Genomic DNA, 19,672 nt, shown 5'->3' with positions numbered 1-19,672 from the left:
TTCTCCAGTCCTCTGGGTCCTCACCTGCCTTCCTTGAGTTCTCAAAGATAATCACTAATAGCTAGTTTCAGCTAGTTCCTCAAATACCCTAGAGTGAATTTCATCAGTCCCTGGCAACTTAAATACATCTAACTTATTTAAATATCCTTTAGGTGTTCTTTCCCTATTTTGGCTTGAGTTCCTTCCCCTTTATTGTTCATATTAATTGTGTTAGGTATCTGGTCATAATTTACCTTTTTAGTGAAGACTGAAGCAAAATAGGCATTAAACACCTCCGCCTTGTTCATGTCGTCCGTAACTAGCTCTCCTTCTCTGCTAAGTAGGGAATTTTCCTTTGCATTTCTCTTGTTGCCTTTTATGCCCCTTGCTCTGTATAACTCATTTTTTCCACTTGGCCTTTTTGATTTTGTCTCTACATGCCTGCACTGTTCTTTTGTACTCATCCTTAGCAATTTGTCCATGTTTGCTATTTTTGTAGGATTCTCTTTTGATTTTCAGGTCATTAAAGAACTGCTCATGAAGCCATGTTGGCCTCTTACTATTCTTCCTAGCTTTCCTTTGCACCAGGAGAATTTGCTGTTGTGGCTTTAATATTGTCTCTGAGAAACTGCCAACTCTCTTGAACTTCTTTTTCTCTTACATTTTTTCCCCATGGGACCTTATCTACAAGTTCTCTGAGATTGTTAATGTCTGCTTTTCTTAAGTCTGTTATCTTTATGCTGCTGCTCTCTCTTTCCCTTTCTTAGAATCTTGATCATTTCATGATCTCTGTCAGTTAAGTTGCCTTCAAAGTTCAGATTCACAACCAATTCTTCCCCGTTAGTCAGAATCAAGTCGAAAATGGAGGTCCCTCGGTTTAATTCCTCCACCTTCTGAAACAAAATGTTTCAATGGAATTTGAAGGTATGTAGTATTCCCTTCCAAACACCCCTAGTTATATCTTGCCATTGTTTGCAAGAAGTGTCTCCTCTCAAACACACAGAAGTATACACACAGCCAGATTTATCCCTGGTCTCAGCCTATCGACTTCAGTGGAATGGTTTGTCCTTGTCTGCTTTCTATTGTAGTACTAACCAATCAGAACATCACCCTCTTCTGGGTGATACATTTCTAGGGATACAAACACTATCTGGTGTAACTGGGTGACACATAGGCCCCTAGAGCATACACAGTACCTATGCTGCAAGGCAGTCATTCAGCAAGTAACTCAATAACGCAGTCTGCTCCACACCACTCTTGAGCAGAATTCTTTCCACTTGGTGCAGCAGGTAAACTGTGTTACATGTTACCATACACGGTTGTCTGAAACTGAGCAATGACCCAATTGGTCTGAACCTCTACTGTCCTTCACGTAAATACAATGCTCAGATCCAAACACCGACATTCAAATGCTATAGTGCTGACAGCCATGGAATTATCTGGATGGATGGAACAAATATGTCCACTGGCAGAAGGGACTGGCTGGAACAGCCAATCTCCACCCATGGAACATTCCATTTCCAAATCCCTGCAGCCTGAAGGATTGGATGACAGCAAATTTTTAAAAAATTTTCTCCTTTTATACTCAAATTTTTGAAATTTTCTGATCACAACTGACCTTCTCCTAGGGAGCAACAACATCCATTACTCAAAACGTTCTCTATTCAAAATCATTCCAAGTTTCCTTCCTCCTCTCCCCACATTCGCACCACACACACCCCAATGAAGTTGGTAAGGGTTGGACAGGATTAAGTGGTTTGGCCCTTGTTTATCAGGAAGCTTTAAGGGATAAGGAAACCAACTCTCTGGTATGATGACAGCGAGTAGGAGCTGACCAGATGCCCTAGTAGAACTGTCCTCTCACCTAAAGAATTCAGTAATACTACATATGTACATGGTGTGTACACACACATATAAACACACCTCATCTGGTGTCATTTGACCTCCTTGGAGTTATGCTGATTTCCACCAAGTGAGGATCTGGCCCAGATTATTCTATTCTGACACGTGTTGGCTGTTTTATGCCCTAACAAGGGTTCTGTTGATACTCAGACTGTTCTCTGGCCTTGCCCTTTCTAAAGGCTCCCTCCTAACCCTATTCTGCACTTTGGTATTTTGCTGTGTTGGTGCCCAGCATTTGCTGCTTCACACTCAGGAGCATGGGGTTCTGTTGGCCCTGCCATGGCTCCATCAAAAGGCAGCTCCAAATCTCTTTGAATCTGCCATACTTGCTTTCTGCCTGTCCCCACTGTGCGAGCCGCAGGCATAGCCAAGCTACAAGACAGTGAGATTCTGGAGAGTAGAAACTCACAAAGTGTCTTGGAGAACTTCTGTCGTCCATTGTTGTATTCCCTCCATTCTCCCCCCTCCCTCCCTTAGCCCCATTTTTGATGAACCCTAATGGCTTTCTCTGGATTTCCACATCTTGTAGCTTAAACCAAAGCCTTTCAAGTGGAACAATGTCTCCCATTAAAATGAGTGCACCATCAGGGATAAGTAAAAGTGAGGGAGAGAAATTCCAACAGGGTTTTTTTGGGGTGGGGTAGCCAAAATCAGAGCCAAATTATGAATCTAATGACCTATGAACCTGCCGTAGAAACGCAATGAGTTGCAGGGGAGTTTGTCACCTCTCAGCTGCTGGAGGCAGGAGGCACTATCCTCCCCTTCAAGCGAGTGCTGCAGGATCCCATTGCTTGGCTTGGGCCTCTCGTAGTCCCGTTCGGGGAGCATGGCTTGCTCGCTCTCCACTGAGTGCTCCACCCTGGGGGACAGGGACTGCGGGAATCCAAACATCAAGAGGGACGAGAAGAAAAGTAAGGCACCACACAGCAAGAAGCCTGCCCACCATGCGCCGATCCACCGAGGGTCATCGGGGGTGATATCCAGTTTACCTGCAACGGCAAAGCCACACATCAGTGATTCCAATGGAAGGAGAGAGACACAAAGGGTTAAAGACCCAGAGGGCTAAAGTCAACCCCAGGATATCCCCATTGAGTAGCTATCTATGTATAAAACAGACACAGAGAGAAACTGCTTGGGGCAAGGAACCTGGCACTTTGGCTTGTACAACACCTAGCAGAATGGGGTCTTGATCCTGACTGGGACTTCTAGGTCATAGAACTGTGAGTTAATATTATTACTGATGAAGACGGATGGAGGGATCTGGATCATAGGACTGAGGGCTGAATGCTTCTGAAACTCAGAAAGGCCACTTGGCTTTTCTGCGTGACACAAGCTTGCAGACTGGAAACAGCTAGTTGAAGTGACTGTTATCTATTAGTGGTAATGGGATCTGAACAGCGATCTGCTCCCTGACACTGCCCCAAGATCACTCATCCCTCCCCAGTTACACGCCCCTACTCATGCTACTGTTATTTGTAGGCACTGGGTGCTGCCCAAACAGACAGGAAACAAGCTCCCTGCTCAGCAGAGTTTTCATTGTAGGGTCATGATCACTTTCAGATTTCACATGTGTCCGGCATGGGAGATACAAAGTGATGGACTCCAAGTCTTGGAGGCACACAAGGAGGGAAAAGAAAGGAAACACCATGAAAAGCAACTGGGAAGGAACCTCCCTTGCGCTTTTGCATTCCCAAAAGTTATCCCTTTCCTCCTCGAGTGAAGAGACCTGTTGCTGGTGGTGGTGGGGTGGCGGCTCACTGAGAGGGATAGGAGGGGGAATCTTGGCTGTGGGGGGAAAGGAGGGGAGGAGAGGGGCTGGCTCCAGGCTCAGAAGACAGTTCCTATTGCCATTCCTAAGGCAGTTCCTTTGCAGCCGGTGCCCAGCACTCTGTGCTTCCCCTCTGGCATCCTGTGTGCCAATCCCCCTTGCCCAGTGCTGGTCCCCTGACCCCCACCCCTCCCCAGCAGTTGCCATCCATGCTCCCATCCCTCCCTCAGGCCAGGTGTCTCCACAGGAATCCTGGTGGCCGCAGGGCAGGGAGAGGAGCGCTGACCCTACCTACTCCCCAGCAGCCAGCCTGGTCTTGTGTGCTGAGAGGCTTGCTCCAGGCCCTCCTCCTGGTCCCACCCTCACAACGTCTGCATTGCAGAGGTAGAAACATAGCCGGGTTCCCCTCTCACCTCAGCAAGACATTGTGGGGGGCAGAAAACTTTTTTGGGGGGGACATACATCAGTCCCCCAACATTTCCATTGTGGGCATTCTATCCCTCTCTGCCCCCAATTCAGCTGCTCCTGCCGGTCATTATGATCAGACTGTGAACCCAACTCCACTGCACACCCTGTTATCCACGCCATACTTGTTTGGTCCCCAGCTCTCAGCAAAAGACTTCCTGAGCAAGTGGTTCAATCAGTTGTCGTGTTACAACCTACACTCTCATGCACTTACTGATGTATCAGAGAAAGGTCTAACATGATACAGTGGCTGGAAGTTGAAGCTAGACAAATTCAGAATGGAAATAAGGCATCAATTTTTAAAGGTGAGAGTAATTAAATATTGGGACAATTTACCAAGGGGCATGGTGGATTCTCCATCACTGACAATTTTTAAATCAAGATTGGATTTTTTTCTAAAAGATCTGCTCTGGGAATTATTTTGGGGGAAGTTCTCAGGCCTGTGTTCATGATGATCACAATGGTCCCTTCTGGCCTTTAAAAAAATCTGTGAATCTAGGTACCATCATAAGCAATGAAAATTGAAGGGCAATTGGCAAAAGATGAGGGATAGCGTAGTCCAATGGATAGAGCCCTGGGCTGAGAGTCAGGAGATCTGGGTACTGTTTCTGAGGCTCTGTCACTGACCTACTGAGGGATCTTGGCCAACTCACTTCATCTCCTTGTGGCTCTGTTTCCCCTCCCATCTCCTGCCTGTTTCGTCTATTTAGAATGTAAACTATGCATGGCAGGGACTGGCTCTCGCTGTGTTTGTACAGCTCCTACCGCAATAGGGCTGATCTCAGGTGGAGCCCCTCTGTGCTCTCATAACAAATCATAATTAAATGGATGAATAAAGCACATTTAGTGATGCATTGGCCTTGCACCCCTCTGGCATTCGCTCACTCACTGCCCAAATTCAATTCCATGGCACCCGGTCTCCCACGTGCCTATGTGAATTAGTGAGGCTGGGCTGGATATCACTCAGTAATTTCTGAGTCCCTGGAATGCGTTTCTCTGAGCAGGTCCCTCAGCCACCCATATCCGTTGGTGCCTTGGTGGGACAGCCTCTCTGGAGAGATTCTTGCTCTGGTGAGCATATGAGACCACCCCATACCTGACTCACACTGAATGTGCTTAGCGTGGCTGTCCAGCTGAGTGCAGGGGAATGATGAACACACTCTGCTGAGCATGCGTGGGAGCCTTTTTGCCTTGCTCCTCAGTTTCCCCTGTTATTCCAAGTCAGCAATAGGTCTGGCTTCAAATGAAGGCCATGGCTGCAACCCGTTTCCCGAGTGAGATTATTAGACCAGGATGGGATGTCTTGGCTCCCGGTCTGTAACGCTCCCCACCCCCGGCAATCAATCAGCACACAGAAAAAAGCCCATCTGTAAATCATGAGAGTCATTCTGGGGGATAAAATCTGTGGCAGATGAGAACTTCTCTTTCAGACAGAAACCATAACATTGTGTCCTCTGACTGAAGAGATCTGTTGGGAAAGCAAGGCCAATGTGTGCCTCCCCTCCTGGGAGCTCATTCTTGGTGGGGGTTTGCGAGCGTGTGCGGCTCGAATAACAATCTCCTCTGTGTGTTTTCCGTTATAGTCAATCTGAAAAGCTGCGTCTGACGTGAAGTAATCAAGTTGTCTCTCAAGCGAAGAGGGAAGGAGACACTTCAGTCCCGGGGAAAATACTGTACAGCTCGAAAATATTTTCATTTTTGAGGGATTGAATTTGTGCCCATTATTTCCCCCCCTCTGAGATGCATTTCTTTAGCTCCTGGGAATGGTGCCAGATTGACAGCCAGGCCTTCTGTATATTCCCCAGACAGGTGCAGTATGGGCAGTGGAGCCACAATCTCTCCCCCTCACTGCTCTGTCCCTGAGCCTGAGAACTGGCCTGGGGATAAGAGCGCAGCTCAGTCTCCTGGACCATCCATTTCCTGGCCTCTGCGCTGAGACTGCAGGTCCAGCTGGGGTGTGGACACTCTCATCCATCTGAAAATAGACTCAGGCTGCCAGTTTGGTTTCCACCCAGCGGACCTCCGAACAACCCTCAGCTGACAATAACAGGCCATCGCCAACCACCCAGGCCAGATCTAGAAAGTTCTCTATGCCCCTGATCATCGACTGAGCCATCCCATCCCATCCCGCTGCGTTTCCCGAAGTTCATGGTCCAATGCCCTCGTCAGCAGTACCATAGTGGTACTAGGAACAGGCCACATTTGATTTTATTGTTCAGCAGTAAATGTGACCATGTACACTCTGGAGTGGTTTAGACTCAATAGTCTGATGTGTGCATGCTTAAAGGAGGCCTACTCTGTTTATGAGGCAGTGTGTCTTAGTGGGCAGAGCACTGAACTAGGACTCAGCTAACCTAGGTTCTAATTCCTGTTTCTTCCACTGGCCTGCTGGGTGACCATAGGCAAGCCCCCTCCCCCTCTCTGTGCCTCAGTTTCCCCATCTGTAAAATGGAGCTGAGGCTACTGACCTCCTTTGTAAAGTGCTTTGAGATCTACTGATATAAAAGCTAGGTATTATTATTATAGGGCCAAATTCATCCTTGTTTTAACTCCACTGAAATCAATGGATTAAATGGGCCCACTCAAAGTTTGAACAAGGAGCCCCCTGGCAGGGATGCTGGGCAGTCAGAGTAAGTTATATTTACAGGTGGGCAAGCAGCACAAAGAAAGCCAGTGAGTGTCTGGTTTTCAGATGAATTTGTACATGCCCCTTGTGTATGACAGAACAAGACACAGTGGCTGCTCCGCACCTTTGAGCCAATTTGCAGAGGCCTGTTCCAAGCCCTGCAAGGCAGCCTCATGGGACATACAAAATACCGTATTTATGGTGTTATGATGTGTTGCGATGTCAAAGAAGTGCAGCACCTTTCCAAAGGGGACAACACCCCTGAAGAAAGATGAGAGACGCTGATAGAGCCTATTGGAGGGGAGACATAGGCAAAGGCCTTTGAACAAGGCGGAGAAAAGTTCTACAAAAGGGAGAAGCTCCAGCTTTGTAATCTAACCAAGCAGTCAGGAAAGCAGAGGAGAGGATCGGTTGGTTTATAGCACCCTCTGCTGGCAAAGGGATGATATTGGCAATGAACAAAGGGTTCTGCTTCTTAAATAATAATAGGTTTCAGAGTAGCAGCCGTGTTAGTCTGTATTCGCAAAAAGAAAAGGAGGACTTGTGGCACCTTAGAGACTAACAAATTTATTAGAGCATAAGCTTTCGTGAGCTACAGCTCACTTCATCGGATGCATACCGATGAAGTGAGCTGTAGCTCACGAAAGCTTATGCTCTAATACATTTGTTAGTCTCTAAGGTGCCACAAGTACTCCTTTTCTTTTTAAATAATAATGTACCCATCCACCTACAAAAATTTGAGCAGGACATAGAAGTTACTTGAAAACGTTTTGATACTTACACATAAGAGCTGCCACATAGATCAGACTACTGATCTAACTAGGATCCAGCCTCTGTCAGGGACCAGCACCTGACTTTCCTAATAGTCTGAGTTTGTGGAATGGCGGGAAAGTGGGGAATCAAGACTCCTTGGTCTCCTCCCCAATTCTGTCTTACAGGGAAACACAGGGCAAATGACCCATCCCAGTGCCTCTTTTTCCCCATTGGTCACATGGAGATAACAACTCGGAGTCCCTGACCTACCTCCCCTGAAGTTTTATCTTTGCCGAATGGAATAAAGTGAGAGTATTATTACTGGTAGGCTTTGTCACAAAAATGGGAATTCTTTTCCAATAAAAAAGTTTCAAACAAAATGAAACATTTTCATTTCATTCTAAACCTCAGTGCAATTTTTTGATGAAACGATTCAAATGAAAAGCGATCATTTCAAGTGAACTTGGAAATTTCTGATATGTATTTTTCAGGCTTTTCCTCCCCTGTTCATAACCCCATTCCATTTTCCAATGGCAAAAAAGAACAAACCAAATGGAAACGTTTCCATTTTGAATCATTTCATCAAAAATTTGGAAATTTTCAAATCCACAAACATTTTTCACAAAAAACGTCACCTAATTTAAAAATATTTTTAACCGCTCTAATTAAGACATTTTTCTGTTGCTAAGTTTTATCAGCATCCTGGCAGGAATTATTATTTGCTTTTGTGAGAGCTTTACCCCCATAATTAATACCAAGTTTCTATCAAGGGCACTTTAAAAGTTCAGTTCAAAAAGTCTTATTTATGAGCTTGCTTTCCACTCACAAGTAGGCCCATTGACTGAAGTTATTGCATTGGCTTCAATGGAATGACTCCCAGGTATAAAATTAAGTGTATGCTTAAGTCTTTACAAGATCAGGGTCTAAATAATAAATTATCTGAATTCCCTGTCTTAGACCATGAACATTTTTATTATCTATCACCCTATTGTTTCTTTCCTCTTCCCTTTTCAGAGGTGTGCTGGGCTAATGTACAGTGTAACTGGACTCTACTGACAAAAGGAATAATATCTCTAATAATAGAAGAGGAGAGAGAAAGACAGATCAAGAGAGAGTGACATTTAGAATATCATTAATTGTGAAAAACTAAAGAGTAGGGCTGAGGGAGGAGAGTCACATAGCAACTATCACCAAGAGAGGTAGCGCAAAGACAGCATCAGAAGCTTTCTTATTGATATGCCTCTACGCTAGGCTGCAAAGACTTCCTGTAGTGGCAAAATGGGGAATTCGTTCTCCATGGCCTATACTGTCCCCAGTCCCTTGGTGGAGGCTGCATGCATGGGAGCTAGCTAGCACCAGTTGTGATGGTGGCATCTCGATGCAATGTCTGTCTACTAAGAAAGGGGCTGTGATCCCCTCAGCCTCATTTAACATAAGATTCCAAACCATCCCAGATGGGAACAACTTCCAGCCACTTCCAACCTCTTCTCCACTGGAATTGGGGCGAAAGGCTTTGAATCCCACCTAGCAGCTGAGTCTCTCTCAAAAGGATCTCCTCCTGCCTTGTTATGCTCATGAGCCTAAGAGACGCAATGAGAGGGGGAGTACTTGTGGCACCTTAGAGACTAACAAATTTATTTGAGCATAAGCTTTCGTGAGCTACAGCTCACTTCATCCGATGAATGCATCCGATGAAGTGAGCTGTAGCTCACGAAAGCTTATGCTCAAATAAATTTGTTAGTCTCTAAGGTGCCACAAGTACTCCTTTTCTTTTTGCGAATACAGACTAACACGGCTGCTACTCTGAAAAATGAGAGGGGGCTTTATGAGTGAATCTCAACATCTTAGTCCCACTACATCATTAATGCTCTTTAACAGCAACTCAGAAACAATTCGCCTTACTTGTGTCAATGAAGACAGCGTCCACATAGATTTTGGTACAGAAGGAGCCCAAGATAAATCCACAGGCTGGTCCAAATACCAGCATTGTAAACAAGATCCCTGCAAAGAAGCAGAAAACAACACAAGGAAATTAAACACTAGGCACAGATCGTTCACCACACATTGGGCCAAATCCAGGCTCTACTGACATCGAGTCAAGATTTGCTTCCAAAGAATACTGTAGAACAGGGGCTCTCAAACTTTTTTTGCTGGGCGCTCTTTGAAAATATTTCAGGCTGTGACCCCCTCCAGTTTGAGAAACACTGTTGTAGAGCATGGAGATGTCATGCCGGTTGGATACAAGCTTTGAACACAAGGGCTCCCCCATAACGCTCTCTGTGCTGCCCCAGCTCCTCAGAGGAGAGGGATGGGTGGGGCTGAATGCGAGGAAGGATTTCTGTACACCTGAAGCAATGGTTTGTAAGTGAGACATTTTAGGGACCACCCAGGCCAGGAAGGTTTTCTCTCACCTCCTGCCCTGTAATCTTGGGTGCCTTTATGCTGGGTATCTTTGGTTCACAGCCCTGACACCAGTAGCCCGTCCACAAGCACAAAGTCTTATCCTGGCTTCCTCAGCCTAGTTATACTTTGCTGGTGACCCCAAGCCCTTCCAGTCCCGAGTCTCCCCAAACCTGTCCACGCCGAGTTCTTAATTAACAGATACTCTGGTTCGTCACCCCCCCAAGATATGAAACCAACTCCCAGCCCCCAGCCTGCTCGGACATGCACACTCCATACAGTTTGCATACAGTGACCTGCTTGGGATAAAAATGAAAAAAAAAAAGCTTATTAAGCAGAAAACTCCCAGAGCCAAAGATGAAATCATGAGGGAAAGCAAACACATGCAAGTTACACAGAAAATAAACATCATAATGGAACCTCAGGCTTTACACTTTAAATTAGATGAAACCCCTGTTGTAATACAAGGTACCTATTACTTTTGAACAGTGTCCCAGTATAACGCTGACAGACGCTGCTCATCAGTGGGCAGGATCTGGTTTGAGCTTAGTGTATGAGCCTCTACCACATGAGCTAAAAGCCAACTGCCTGTTAGCTAAGGCTGTAGAGCAGACTCATTAACTCTCTTTCTAAGTGGTCTTGGTGCCACTTAGATGGGACAGAACACCACACCCACAATGTGTGTGGGTTACTCCAGCATACCTCCTAACTGCAAGGACGATCAGTGTTTCCCAGACAGCTTCCAGCCTAGATGCTGTCCCTCAGTTTCTGACTAGATTTCACTTCAAAACCCTTCTCTTTTAAAAGGGTTTGCAGTTATCTCTCTGTCTCTCTCTCGCAGGGTCACTGAGAGCAAGAGAAGTTCCCTCTTGACTTGATAGCCGGGGTGTCTCAATGTCTTCCCATTCACTGTAATGGCCCACCATTTGTCTTCTCCTAGGTGCTTGGAGCTAGTCTCATCTGGTTGGGGAGGCAGCCCCTCCCTGGCTGACTGCCCACTGCCCCGTCAGGAGGTGGAGCTGAATGCTGTAGCACAAATTAGGAGTACATTACAGTTTTATACATACAGACAAATACATGAACTCATGACGGCAGTTTGTATACATATCTCATAATGACCATCAAGCTCAGAACATTACAAGCTTTCATAAGAGACCTTACTCAATATATTTTTATGCACAACAACATTGTATACAATAAGTTAATTCAATTGCTTATTCTTTGGGGTTCAGACCCCCTGTTCTTCTGTTGGGGTGTCTGGACCCTGATTTTCACAGCAAGTGCAGCAAATAGCTTAGTGGCCAGATGTGCCGAGGTCTCAATTGGTAGGGTCACTTGCCTTGCTATGAGCACAAGCTACAGCAGACACAACTCTTCTCCCAGGGCAGATTCCATCAGGGAAATCCTCACCTGTGTCCAGTCAGGTTAAATACCATCCATTTACCAGACAGGCCTGGATTCTTTCAGCACCTGGGGCCAGGCTATCCCTGACACACTGAGCTGCTATAATATATGGTGTAAACATGCCTTTTCAGCTGTTGAAATACTCCCTTACAGTTGCAGCTCCCATCCTGCCACTCCACTGAGGTGCCCCAGCATCACACTGTTCCTGGGGGTGGGTGAAGGGGGTGTTGTCTTGACATCAGAGGAGCTGAATGGGGCTCATTCCAGCCTGGGGGCGGTGGGGCCTGCAAGGAGCTATCTGAGTCCCAGCTGGGACATTTCTCCCCCCACCACCCTGCCTCTGCTTTCGCTCTGTATGTCGAACTCACACTTCAGTTTGGCAGTGGGATGCATCCCTTGTCCCCTCTGCAAAGCCATCCAGAGAAGCTGTCTGCCGCTGCCCTGACATCTCGGCGGATTGGTAACACACTGGTTAATCACAGCCTCCCAGCCCTTTAACCCGAAACAAGATTTCATCCCGAAGCATTTTCTCCTAGCGCAATTCTCAGCAACCGGAGAAATGATCTTTACTGCAGGGGGCAGAGAGAAGAGCTGGAGAAAAGCAGTGGCCTGTTAATACCTGTGACTGAACACCAAGTCTCCTGAAATAAAGCCACGTGCCCTAATGAAAGCCTGGCTGGGCAACAAGAAAGAGTTTGCCTGGCCAGAAATAACTTTGCCTTAGTTCTGTGCATGCGTTAGCTCCTTCAAGTGCGCGGCTTGGCTTTAATAACTGATGCCACGGAGCAACCATTATCCCCTCCAGCGTCTCACGCGCAAACGGAGCTCACCGATACTGGCCCCGAAATCAAGACCAATAAGGGGAGAGAGAAAGGGAGAGGCCGGGAGAAAAAAGCGGGTTTCTGAGATTTTTGTAAATGATGCGAAGGAGAGATGGTGGCCTTGTGGTTAAAACACTAGGCTGGGAGATCGGGATTCGATTCCTCTCTCCAGTGCAAACTATGGTGTGATCTTGGGTAAGTCACTTACGGTAGGAATTTCAAAAGCCCGGTGTGTGCCTAAATCCTATGAAAGGGTGATGGGACTTGAGCTCCTAAATCACGTGGCCTCCTTTGACAGTCCAAGTTTTAATCTCTTTGTGACCCTCTTCCCCCTCTGTAAAATGAGGATACTCCTCCTTTACTTCACATTGGTGAGGAAAGGGTACGTTCACTAATGTCTGCCAGGTGCTCCGACACAATGCTGTTGTGAGCCACTTCATGGCTCAGACACTGAGGGGGTGGGATCTCTCTCAGAGAATGGGGTCCAGGGAAGATTGTTGCAGGGGGTGAGAGCTGCAGAAGAGAAGGGCTCTTGCCATCAGTGTAAAAATGCATGAAGGAAGCTGGTGCTATGGGGGAGGGAGAGGCTGGATGAAGACCACAGAGGTTTCTAAAAATAAGCAGATCAACTCTCTACTGGCCCCTGGAGCACTGTGGGGCTAGTGGATTTGTTTATGGGTGGCAGTGACATGGGGGGTGGGGAGGGTGAGAGGGAAAGGGAGCGTCTCCAGATACAGCAAGAGGTGATGGGCAGTACTAGGGCTGGATTTGTCCAAAGCATCATGCTAGCCTGGTGCTGTTAACAGGGTGGATGGTTTTTAAAGGGAAAACACTTCTTGATGTTACTCATTATCTAAGAGGATTCACTTGTAATATTGTCTTGACGCACTTTCAGAGTCAAAGGTAACATTGCAAATAGACCTACTGAGAAAGAGTAAGTTGCAGCCTAAAGATCATGGCTGAACTCAGCGTAATGGGAAATGCTGATCTTGAGCTAAGATAAATCACATTCAGTCCCCACTTCAGACTGTGTGCTGGAGATTGATAGATATGATCCCACGCTGCCATCTGCCACATTTCAGACTCAGGCTTATGGCACAGTGAACGTGCAGGAGAACCTCACTAAGAGACTCTACACTAAAGCTGGCAGGATCTCCTTCATCTATCTGCACTACAGCAAAAGCCGCAAGTGACAGAGACACTGGTACTTTTATCAAACACATCACAGTACACTTACTCAAACTCTCCCAGCATTCAAAACAAACTACAACTGACAAAAGGAAAGGAAAGGAGCACACTTTTTGAAATGCAGCATTCAGGCTTTATCAGCATGTTTGAATACTTTTTTTGCTAGTTCACAAGGTTCACTAATTCACAGGTGCTTTACTAGTCAACATGGGAATGGGCAAGGATCTGCTGTATGTGTGTGGGTACGCACAGAGTTATGCACTAATAATTTGTTTATATGCCACTATGTAATATTAATCATAATAATAGTGCTAGACAGTAATAATAATTGTGTGTGTGTGCAAAGTCAGAGTTTTGTTGACTGGGGGATCCATTGCGGATTAGCCCCATATGTGTTATTGCTAGGCTGCGTGTCCGTCATGGAGGTCATGGAAGTCATGGATTCTGTGACTTTCTGTGACCTCTGTGACTTTTGCAGTGGCCAGTGTGGCTGGCTCAGGGGGTGCCCAAAAACTGGGCCAGCAGCAGTTTGGGTGTGGGAGAGGCCTCAGGACTGGGTCATGGGGTTGGGGTATAGGGTGGTGCTTATCTGTGGGGGGGCCTTCCTGGAAGAGGCCAGCATGTCCCTGTAGCTCCTAGGCAGAGGAGCCAGGGGGCTCTGTGCATTGTCCCTTCTTGCAAGCACTGCCCCCGCAGCTCCCATTGGCTGCAGTTCCCAGCCAATGGGAGCTGCGGAGCTGATGCTTGTGGTGGGAGCAGTGCCTGGAGCCCCCCTGACCTTCCCTCTCCCTAGGAGCTGCAGTGACATGCTGGTCAGAACTGGGAAGAGAGCCTGCCAGCACCGCCAGCCCCCCACCCCCACAGTGCCAGCGGGGGTTCCAGGCCACCCCCACAGCACCAGGTCCTGGACAGCATGCTGCCACCCACCCATACACCCCAGCACCAGCGGGGGTCCCGGGCTACCTGTGTCGCCCCCAGACTGTCACTCTCTCCAGAGCACCCACAGCCCACGGGCCCAAGTTTTAGTCAGGGGTCATGGTACATATAGTAGAAGTCATGGACAGGTCACGGGCTGTGAATTTTTGTTTACTGCCCATGACCCGTCCATGACTTTTACTAAAAATACCCGTGACTAAAACGTAGCCTTAGTTATTGCTAAATACCTGTAGGCACACGATAAGGTCTGGCTCCTGGAAATCCTTGCACAGCATACCATGTGCAAGCCTATTACACTCTAGTATATGTATGAGCAGAGGCTACACACGGGGGCACCTATTGTTAGGATATAGATATTCAGGCCTGTCTGTAAAGACCTATACTCTAAGAATGTAGGTGTATTCTTACCACTTTGCTAGTTCTAGAGATATAAAAGAAAGAATCAAAATCACTGTCTGCCGGTGTAAGGGCTTCTCTTACGGTGACAGTCTGAGGCCCTGTTCTTAGGCTAAGGCCTTTGGCTAAGCAACAGAGGTAGCCATAAGCTGGGAAGCAAATGGTCACATCTTTACATTCCAAACTAGTCACATTGAAATAAGGTGCTATTGGGCCGTTAGGAACACAATCCTGTCCTGATAATGCCTATCGCCTCCAGAGAAAGGGAAGTGCCTAGAAGATGTAAAAGGAAACTTAGTTTGGTAGCATCCTGTCTGGCAAGAACTCACCTATCAATAGCTGGGATGTGAAATCCTCATTTCTGTGTTTGTTCTATCACTGTAGTCCCCATTTCCCTATTGTTTGTCTGTATAATCTCTGTCTGGTTCCGTGATTGTACCAGTCTGCTGTATAATTAACTTTGCTGAGTATAAACTAATTAAGATGGTGGGATATAACTAGTTATATAATCATGTTACAATATGTTAGGATTGGTAGTTAAATTTCAGTAAAATGGTAGGTTAAGGTATAGCTAAGCAGAACTTCAGTTTTACTATATAGTCTGCAGTCAATCAGGAAATGTGTGTGTGTGGGGGGAATGGGAACAGGGAATTGGGGTAGGGAAATTGGAATCATGTTTTGCTAAAGGGGGAAATGGGAACAGGGAATGGGGGTGGGGAAATTTGAATCATGTTTAGCTAAGGGCAGGAATGGGAACAGGGACACAGGTAAGGCTCTGTGGTGTCATAGCTGGGAAGGGGGACACTAAGGAAGGAAACTGGAATCATGCTTGCTGGAAGTTCACCCCAATAAACATTGAATTGTTTGCACCTTTGGACTTCGGGTATTGTTGCTCTCTGTTCATGCGAGAAGGACCAGGGAAGTAAGTGGGTGAAGGAATAAGCTCCCTAACAGCTATGGTTAAGCACTAGGCATAGGTAGCCCTCTGCAATGAGCAGAAGTGAGTCTCAAAATCCCTGCCTCCTTGCTCTCAAGTGTGCAGAGCTGCAAGGGAGGGTGGGGGGCAGAACAGGCACATATGAGCAAACACAGGGTCAGAATTTCACCTGCTGAAAATTGGCATAGCACCACTGAAGCCAATGGAGATGGCTCTTGGAAATCAGAGTGAGAATTAGCCCATAGACTTAATGTGATCCCCAGCATGTGAATGAGACCTTATCTAACATGCACTCTTTTGGCCCTTGCCCAGCGAGCACACACAGATGATTTGCTATTGGGAAGCACAATGCTCTCAGGCAAACACATCCCCATATTATTGTTACAGAGACTGCTCTCTTCCTGAGATAAGGTCACACAGGGCAATAGAACGGCTTAGAGTGGTGATGGACTCCCACAGACATCAATGTCCTAATAGCCACTCTAAAGCCAAGACTAAATTCCCAGTACTCCCAGTGGGCATTGTGTATGTGGATCAAGGGTAGTACTAGGTCAGCAGACAGGCTTTTCCATCAAGTTCCAGGGCCATCACCAGGGCAGGCGATATGTAGCTTTCTGCAGCTTAGAATGAAATACACGTGGTGTTAGCTGGAGCCCAGAAGGCAGGCTAAATCAGCTGTGATTTGGGTCTGACCTGTTCTCCAGACCCAGCAGGGCGTCAGTCCTTTCTTTGTAACCACGAATTGCAGCTTCTGATTTCCACAAAGTGTTTTGCACTCTCTGGAGAGCTGTGAACTTTCAAAGGCTGCTGTTTGCTGCCAACGCAGGATCACTGGGGTAAGTCACACGTGGCATGTCACAAGAGGCCAAACCCTGAAATCCTTAATCCTCCAGCAATGGGGTCATTGAAGTCAGTAGGAGTTTGGGCTGAGGAAGGACTGAGTTTTGTCTCATGCTGTTTTCCTGTACAGTGACAAGTCCCAGTTTCAGTTGTGTCAGACTCCAGGGGTATGTAAGCAGGCCCACTTGAATCAGAGCTTGGTTTGGGACTGCAGTGACCGAGAAAGGGACAGAGACAGAGATCTCATCAGCATGTGAGAAAGAAGATCCATTTTCGAACGCAGGGAGCGAACAAGAATGTGTTAGGCAAGCTGATAAAGCATTAGAGAGACTGGTAAAACTGAACACCGGAAAACTTCACTCTGACATTTCACCACTAGAGGGCACTGTGGGATTAAAGTGTCTGCTAAAAGAATGGACTTTTAAAGCATTTTATGCTGAAACATTAAATTATCTTTCACCTCCAGGTTAATTGCAATTACCCTCCTTCCCCCAAAGGTAACTGTGTTTTTTACGTCCCTTAAAGTTTACCCTAAAATCAAGTCTACAGCAAGCACTCCCCGTGTTCCTCTTCAGAGGATCCCATCTTAACGCTCGCCGTGTACTAACAATATATTACAGGCAGTCCTCGACTTTACGACGTTGGAGTTAGGACGAACAGTATTTACGACGTTTCTAAACTGAAATCCTGTTTGGATTTTCTGATGTTGCTTTCGACTTCGCGATGCTCAAGCCGACATTGTTCCTGTGAGAAAATCGAGTTACAACGTTTCGACTTCAGACGTAATTTTCAGGAACCAATTGTGTCATGAGCTCAGGGACTTTCTGTATGGTATTATCATTTAAAATAAAATGTAACTCATCTGAAGGTTCCCAAAGCACAGCCGCTACGTACAGCTGTTCTGCACCTGGCATGGAGGTGAAGCGGAAAGACAGTCCACTGGGTAAGGTGATCACCTCAAATTTGTGAGACAAATGTTCAGTTTCATGTTTGACCTTGGGTGGACCACTTAGTCTCTCTGTGCCTCGGTTTCCCAGGGGTACAATAGAGATAATAGCTCTGCCATACTTCACAGGTGTGCTGTGAGGACAAATACATTACAGATACCTACAGTGATGGGGGCCATATAAGTACCTAAGATAGGTGGACCATGACAGAGGTTCAACAGAGCAAGCCACAATGCACAACAGTTTGAGACAGGAGCTGAAGATTACTGTATCCAGATTTAGGGGAGTGGAATAACCCATGTTAAAGTTTGCCAGTCACCCTTCCTCTGTGATCTTTAATGACCCCACTCATTAAGAATGCTTCCATCTCACCCACCAGCAACAAAGAGCCCCCAATGCTATCAAGGAGCAGGAGCTACTTATTAGTAGAGATAGGCCTGACCCTATATCCTGTCCCAAACTTGGGGGAAGGGGGTACAGTATGGAAAGGAGGGTGTTTTAAAATCCTGAATCCTGTGGCTTGGTCTATCTATCCCCATTTGTAGGCCTTTTCCAGTGTTTGCCTCTTGCTTTGAAATCAGTCTCATGCGGCTGTGGAGGGCATGAAGGACCCCCTAGGCCCTGCTAACCTGCTAATGGAAAACTACTCTTCCAAGTCGGCTGTGATCTGTTTTCAGCAGCAGAGAGACTGTGAGTCAAATCTTGGCCCCACTGTAATTTGTGGCAAAACTCCCATTGACTGCAACGGGCCCAGGACTGGCCTGGTATGTCTTGCTTCAGCCTCCTTCCTTTGGTTGTCTCTGTGTGGGCTCCTCTCTCCCAGCTTGGGCTCAGCTGCCGTGTGTCATCACCTCCCTGCCTCAGTAATAGGCATGAGCAGTGGTGGACACAATGCTGCCTTGGAAATGCAGCTCTCCTGGTCTTTGGGACAGCTGCACTCACTCCAGCCAGCGTTCTGTTTTCCTAGGTGATAGTCACCTGTTGTGCCTCATGGTTAACCAACTGGGGGAAAACAAGAAAAGGAGGACTTGTGGCACCTTAGAGACTAACACATTTATTTGAGCATAAGCTTTCGTGAGCTACAGCTCTTTTTCAGCATTTGACTCCTATTAAGGGTGAATAACAGAGCTGGGCAGGAACTAGTTTTCCCATCCCAGGAAAACTTTTGAGATTTCCTATCCCAAATCAGGACAAAAAGTCATAATCTGGACAATGTTCAGTAACTGACAATCCAATAAATAAAAAAGTAAATAAATAAATATTTGGTTCATATATTTTGATTTCAAGATCTTAATTAACCCCCTCACCCCCATTAAATGTAAAACCAAAAGTCATTTCAAACAGAAATAAACAGGGGTCTTTTTTGCTTAGAAAATGTCAACATGAGATCTCTTTGAAACTTTTTTCCAATTTTTTTTCAAAATGAAAAATTTATTTAAAAAAAAATCAGTCCTTTTCCACAAGTTTTGGTTTTAACAAATTGGTGTTTCCCAAGCAAAAAGTTCATCAAAAAATTCCTGACCAGCTCTAGTCAATTATAATAAAACCTAGCACTTCAATCAGGCTTTTCATTAGAACTCTCCAAGCACTGTATAGAGGGGAAGGGAGGAGTGATAGGAAGTATCATTACCCACCTTGCACATAAGGAGAAACTGAGGCACAGGGAAGGTGAGGTGATCTGCCCAAAGTCACACAGCAGGTCAGTGACAGAGCTGGGAAACATCCCACTGAATGAATGGATTTCAACATAGCAGTGAAGCAGAGCAATCCTTCGGCAAACCCTGCTACACACTGCTGGCTAAAAGATACTAAAGAAAACTCAAGCCCCCTGTGTTTGCAGTGAGAAGTGGGAGAAGCATCTGTCCTGAATCCCTGCAGTGAGTTAACATGGAACAGTAACTCACAGCAGAAATGCCTCCTGGCTGGAAACAAGACTCCAACATGAAAAATACACAGACGAACATACTTGTTCTCTAGGGAGCCTGTTTCACGTTCGTTTTCAGGAGGGGATCCCTTGTGAAGAAGAGCAGCTCCAGTTCACAGTGGTGGGCTGGATAAAGGCAACGGGTCACGGAACAAGAACCTTCATTTCAAAACCCTTTAGTGCTAAACACTAAATGCAGGTTCCACTGCAGGTGCTTCAGCAAAAGGAGAAGAGTGCACCTTGCAGAGATGAACATGAAGTGAAGCATGTCAGAGCAAAGCCAGAAAGCTTTGCTGTGATCTCTACTGGAAAGCTTTGCAGAGCGATCCATCTGCCATTTCACTACTCTGGCAGCTGCCTCCGAGCGGGGATTGGAGCTGAGGGAA

At 46.4% G+C, this 19,672-nt stretch overlaps 1 protein-coding gene across 1 annotated transcript in view; it reads right to left on the bottom strand.

The window, feature by feature from the left end:
- The window catches only part of SLCO3A1 (solute carrier organic anion transporter family member 3A1), a 213,351-nt gene that overhangs the window by 50,133 nt on the left and 143,546 nt on the right, over positions 1-19,672 (bottom strand). Inside the window, 2 exon segments of the mRNA XM_038420176.2 lie at positions 2,607-2,870; positions 9,396-9,494. Coding sequence (XP_038276104.1) covers positions 2,607-2,870; positions 9,396-9,494 — 363 coding nt within the window.

This window comes from Dermochelys coriacea, chromosome 10 (assembly GCF_009764565.3).
Source record: "Dermochelys coriacea isolate rDerCor1 chromosome 10, rDerCor1.pri.v4, whole genome shotgun sequence".
Lineage (NCBI taxonomy): Eukaryota > Metazoa > Chordata > Testudines > Dermochelyidae > Dermochelys > Dermochelys coriacea.
Note: the sequence above shows the minus strand (reverse complement) of the source record. Positions and strands in the feature narration are given on the sequence as shown.